The sequence below is a fragment of the Brachyhypopomus gauderio genome, chromosome 5 (assembly GCF_052324685.1).
Source record: "Brachyhypopomus gauderio isolate BG-103 chromosome 5, BGAUD_0.2, whole genome shotgun sequence".
Lineage (NCBI taxonomy): Eukaryota > Metazoa > Chordata > Actinopteri > Gymnotiformes > Hypopomidae > Brachyhypopomus > Brachyhypopomus gauderio.
The window spans coordinates 30358897-30365011 of NC_135215.1; the positions used below are offsets into that span (position 1 = coordinate 30358897).

At 42.8% G+C, this 6115-nt stretch overlaps 1 protein-coding gene across 2 annotated transcripts; it reads left to right on the forward strand.

Moving 5' to 3' along the window:
• Positions 1–2656: 2656 nt before the first annotated feature.
• Positions 2657–5543, forward strand: lrrc10b (leucine rich repeat containing 10B). 2 transcript variants are annotated; one of them, XM_077007017.1, is made up of 2 exons: positions 2657–3894; positions 4001–5543. In XM_077007017.1, the coding sequence occupies exon 2, from the start codon at positions 4077–4079 to the stop codon at positions 4815–4817; it is 741 nt and encodes a 246-aa protein (XP_076863132.1). In that variant the 5' UTR covers positions 2657–3894; positions 4001–4076; the 3' UTR covers positions 4818–5543. The 2 variants fall into 2 exon arrangements, with proteins under 2 accessions (XP_076863132.1, XP_076863131.1); XM_077007016.1 differs by having other exon boundaries at positions 2657–3326; positions 3767–5542.
• Positions 5544–6115: the final 572 nt, after the last annotated feature.

Consider the following 6115-nt stretch of genomic DNA (forward strand, 5'->3'; position numbering starts at 1 on the left):
AATAGCCAATTCCATAAGACCCTGAACTAAACCAGACTCTATGCACAACCATAGATTGTTGTTGGTAGTAATATAACCTATCAAGCTTTAACAATACATTAAGTTTCTAAAATAGTCATAATTAAAGAATTTTTTCTTCAATCAAGCAAAAATCAGAGAGTGAGAAAAGGGGTTAAGTCAAAGCCAGGTTACAATAATTTTAAGCAAATGTGTTGGGTGAGGTAAGTGTAAAAATAAGGAAGCGTTCACGCCAGTTTCAGGAATAAAGGAGATTTATTGGAATAAAATGAACCAACTCATAACCCGTGCCTTAATCCAAATTAAGGAAACAATAACATAGACAACACATACACTCACCACTTTAGTAGGTACACCTTGCTAGTACCGGGTTGTACCCCCTTTTGCCTTCAGACCCGCCTTAATTCTTTGTGACATAGATTCAACAAGGTACTGGAATCATTCCTCAGAGAGTCTGGTCCATATTGACATGATAGCATCATGCAGTTGCTGCAGATTTGTCAGCTCTACATCCATGATGCGAATCTTCCGTTCTACCACATCCCAAAGGTGCTCTATTGATTGGATTGAGATCTGTTGACTGTGGAGGACATTTGAGTACAGTGAACTCATTGTCGTGTTCAAGAAACAAGTCTGAGATGATTCGCGCTTTATGACATGGTGCGTTATCCTGCTAGAAGTAGCCATCAGAAGATTGCTACACTGTGGTTACAAAGGGATGGACATGGTCAGCAACAACACTCAGGTAGGCTGTGGCGTTGACAGGATGCTCAATTGATACAAATGGGCCCAAAGTGTGCCAGGAAAATATCTCCCACACCATTGCACCACCACCACCAGCGTGAACCGTTGATACAAGGCAGGATGGTTCCATGCTTACATGTTGTTGATGCCAAATTCTGACCCTACCATCAAAATTGCGCAGCAGAAATCGAGACTCATCAGACCAGGCAATGTTTTTCCAATCTTCTATTGTCTAATTTTGGTGAGCCTGTGCGAAGTGTAGCCTCATTTTCCTGTTCTTAGTTTACAGGAGTGGCACCTGGTTCTTCTGCTGCTGTAGCCCATCCGCCTCAAGGTCCAAGTGTTGTGCGTTCCCAGATGATCTTTTGCATCCTTCTGTTGTAACGACTGGTTATTTGTGTTCCTGATTTGACATTTGCAATATTGAGTTGGACAGGTGTACCTAATAAAATGGCCAGTGAGTGTATATAGACAGACAAATGACCCTCAGATGGGGAACTCCCTAATGGGCCACACCCACCTGATGGATCAGCATAACGCAACAAGACAAACATGGATTACTACCACTGCTCACGGAGAAAAATATCAACATAAAAACCAAAGTGAAACTACTGATTTAACTAAATGAACTAAATTAAATAATAAATCTGACCATTATTGATTACACTAACCTCTGCAGAGTGGTGAGTTCAACGGACGCAAGTCCAGCACCCCTGGATGTTTTAACGAGTTCATTTGAATGCTTTAATTATAAAAGCACAAATGTTTTTTACTTTTTCCAAATGGATGAACTACTCGCAAAATATTGAAAAATCCTGCTAAACCGGTGCCTGACAAAACCTTTGCAGCTGTTACTAAAGAACCTCGTCCATTTCAGCTATGCTCTTTGTTCTAAAATTGAAGTTATCTGATCATCCACTTGGGGATTATTATTCTGACTTATTGTATACCCATTAGCGAGATACAATCTTTAAATCCCACTTTTAGTTCTGCGTGCTTGTAAAACTTCTGTATGGTAACCAAATTCTCTTTGGGAGATTCCTCCATAACTCATACATTTCACAAAGCTTCCCATTATCATGTGTCATAATTACATGAACATTTCACCATTCTGAGACAATAATGATAATTATGAAGACTTTTGTGGGTATAATGAGACATGTAATTTATGAAAATGTTTTGTCCCTGTTACATAATAAGGATCACACCACTTAACTAAATACACCTAATGTAAGTTACATCATTGACTTTGTTAATAAGATCAATATTAATTGATATTATTTAATATTAATGTAACCTTTAGGTTACTGTGCAGATCTCATCTCCAAGTAATAAATTGACAAATAATTAACAATGTCTCCGTGCGTCCGCACACACATACACACAAACGAGTCAAGATTCCCGTTCAATCTACCTTTTGATATTTTTATGTAGTTCATGTCATTTTGTTATAAATGAAACGTGTTCTTTGAATCGTGTCATAGATCATGCCTCGAAACTTTCTGCACCCTCTCCCTAAGGTGTTGGTTTCTTCCACAAGTTACAGAATGAACTCCATTGTGGATGGTAGATGGCGCATACTCACAAAGCACATTGCGTGCATCGATGCTGAACGGTCGATGAAGGTGTTTCTTAAAGTGGATGTAGAGCATCAATCCCTTTTTCAAACGATTGAATGCAACCATCTAAAGTTACTAGCCATCCCTCAGTTTAGTTGTTTAACCTTCTGGCCCGCGGACTCGTGATAGCATAGTGTCCTATTTAATATTAATAAGCTTGCGTAGGAGTGAGGGAACAAATGAGTGTCATTGGAATTTAAAAAAAACAGCACAAATAATTTACATGAAAAGGTCTAGTTAAATATACAGCATTTGCCCTAATATAAAGCGGGAGACTATTACGGGTAAAATGTGATTTAGTGAAGTTTTAAAATAGCCCCCTTAAAGTCTTTAAATACAGTATGTCTGTCAAATTCCAAAAAACTGTATGTAAATTCCAAAAATGCCCCCTAAATCATTCTGTCTCGTAGTAAATGATTCATAATTATTTTTAAGAATCTGTGAACGAACCATATTTCACACTCGCGGTCTTCCAAATCGTCTGGACCCCCCTAGTATTTTTATAAAAGGTTTTAACGAAACTGCACCGCGGAGAAACACGATACAGTAGTCGGCGTTGGAGAGAAGGGCACCGGCACACCAACGTTCATCCCTCGGCTGTAGGCGTGACTCACCTCCGCCGGGTAAAGTGCTGCCGGCTGGGTCACTGGTACACTGCTGTGTAGTAGCCCAGTTCCACAGGAGACCCAGTCGGGAGGGAGGCTGTCCGAGCCCGCACAGCGGCACAGCACCGTCAGGACAGCCGTGTCGTTTCTGCCATTTGGACAGTTTTCCGGGACGCTCTTCTAAGGCGCGCGTTTGTGAAGTTTGTGAAGAGAATTTGTCGACAGAAGTGCTGGAAATCAAAAAAGTACTGAACGAATGTGTGTAGCTTTGGTGTGAACAGTGAAGCATTTGCGCCGAGATCATGGACAAACGCTGCGCCAACAGAGCAGGATTTCTCTGGTAAATGTCACAACGAGTTTTGACAACTACACACGCGTCTGGATAACTGAGTTCAGTCGTCGTTTGTAGTTGCCGAATAACTGAGGACTTTAATTACGCGCTCAGCATTTATGTCAACGGTTTCAGTAGCTACTATTATTATTACAGCCAATATTTTTGCGGTTGTTAGTGTACCTGTAATTACTATTACTGCGATCATTGGCGTTTATTCTACAACTGTTTTTTTCCGTATATTAAGTAATACCGGAAGTGGCCTTATTTCACATCAATGTTTACTTTACAATAGACTGTGTTTGCTGGCATTACACTAAGCTGATGTAGCCCCCAAAAGGACAGCCTGGATGTTTACAGCTGCTTATCTCTCTGTTGGGGCAAACCTGCTTACCCAGAGGAGGCAAACGTGCCTTTGCACACTTACCTTAACCTAAATCCCAACACAGGTACATACACACATATCCACCTACACCGTGATACGTGAGGCGGGACATGGCCAACAATAATCAACAAGAGGGGACGGAGACAGAAGCAGCGGAAAAGAAACCTTCTGTCGTCGGATCACGAAAGCGAGGTGAGGAGCCTCGGAACGTAGCACTGCCTCTGGGGGTAGATGACCTTCTCGCGAGCGGAGAGCCAGTACTGTACCTGAGCAACTACAACATGCGATATCTCCCCAGGCAGGTTGTGTCCCTAGTGCACCTGGAGAAACTCTATCTGTGTGGCAACCGCTTCACGTGGCTTCCTGATGGCATCATGAAGTTGCAGGGCCTAACTACCCTCTCACTCAGCATGAACAAACTGGACGACATCCCACCGGCCGTGTGCGAACTGGCCAATCTCCAACACCTGTACCTCAGCAACAACCGGTTGATGCTCCTACCGGAGGAATTTGTCAACCTAAAGAACCTCCGCAGCCTCTGGTTGGACTCCAACTACTTCCAGATCTTCCCCAGGGAGCTCTATCAGCTGCCCCTCCTGCGCTCGCTGCAGTTTGGGGAAAACCGGCTCCGCAAGCTGCCAGGTGACCTGTACCGCATGGTGTCGCTGAGGCGACTTTGGCTGTACAACAACCGCTTAAACGAGTTTCCAAATGTGGTGATGAAGATGGAACTGGACGTCCTGGATTTAGACAGCAACAACATCAGCTACTTCCCCAGCTTGGTGCACATGACCTCCCTGCACCTCCTTTCCTACGACCACAACCCAGTGACGGGGCCTCCTCCAGTAGGAGAAGAAGTGATGGTGGTCGGAGAAGGAGCAATGGAACTTCTGGAGGACAGGGCAAAGAAGAAGGAGGCAGTGGAGGAAGAACTTAAGGCAGCAGAGGAGGATGCCAGAAAGGCAGCTAAAGCAGCCAGGAAGGAACTGTTTAAGGATCTTAAAATAGCTTATCAAAAAAGCCTGGACTGTGGTCTGGCAGGAAATGGCACATCAGTTGATGGCTATGAAATGGATAATGAACAGACAAAGCTTATCTCAGCAGTTAGAGTATGAGAGAACTGACGAACTAGCAGCATACGGGTGCAGGGAAAGGAGAAGGAACCTGGGTCTGTTCCTTTATTCAACTGATGCTTAGTCTGCAACTATGCAGTTAGAGTAAAATGAAGGGAAAGGGATTATTTGAGGAAAAAAAATCCTTTGGAATTGGTCACGTTTGCTGTAACAAGGTTGCTGTGAATTTGATGACGTAATGTCACTTCCTCAACAAATGGGATACAGGTCTCTCGCTGACAGGTGTAGCACAGTTTATTATTTTTTGGAAAATTTGTGAAGACTTAAATCCGCACAGCTTAAATGGGTGAAAACTGTAGCTTTTTCATTATGATTATTTTGAGACGTGTGTGTGTTAACATGTATGCGTGTGCTGCAGGAATATGTGTAGGTCACAGAACGTGTGTAATTCTCTGTGCATGGTGAATCTGGAAATGGAAACATTGCAGTGATGTGTGGTGGTGAAATGAAATATTCTCCCATTAAATAATGAGTGAGTTTTAAAAAAATTTCAATCATCTGTAAAATTTGTTTACTTTTAAAATACTCAAACTGTACTCCAGCTGTGTGAGACAGAGCAAAATGGTGGGTGACAATCACTTCACTAACACTAACTGAGGGATAAGCTGCCATAAGCTGCTGTAGGCTTTATGTGTAACAACTAGAGAAGGCTATGAGTGAGAAGAGGGGAAAGGAACTTTGCCTTAAAAGGCCAGAGTGTTCAAAACAGGGCAGGAGGGGTGGGTGGGGTGGGGGGATTATTACCATTTTCTTACAGTCTACCATAATTCTCTCATATTCCAGTCACACTTAGTCCAGCTGTCTTGTTTGCTTTTTGTCCAGCAGTCTGGTTTAGCGGTGTACCCTCCTCCTTCACGTGATCTCCGCTGCTGAGGGTGTGGTGTTTGAGCCGGGACACAGGGTGCTGTGCCACTGTCACCCCCTTCTCCCACTCTCTGGTTACTGTTGCTTCTTATGGCACAAGCTGTCAAATCCTGCTGGAAAAAGAATGGTTTTTATTCTTGTGATTCAGAATGCAGGACAGGGTTTCTGTGTTTAGATTTTCTAGGAATCAACAGGTCATCAGGGGTAAGGTTTTTGTTACTTGACAATGGACTGCTAATTTGGTTTAGGTACTTTGTCAGGCAGTTTTTTTTTTTGTTGCTCTTCTAGGTTACAGGGAGTGTCTTCTCTCTCTATTTTTATCTCTCTTCAAAGAGTAACATGAAATACATCTATTAAAACATTTATGTAGCTTTGTGCGTCACTGTTATTGTGAGGTGAGGTACCAGGAGCTGAAG

Excerpts from the sequence above, each read along its gene's own strand:
- lrrc10b (XM_077007016.1), top strand. The coding sequence starts at position 3,813 with ATGGCCAACAATAATCAACAAGAGGGGACGGAGACAGAAGCAGCGGAA.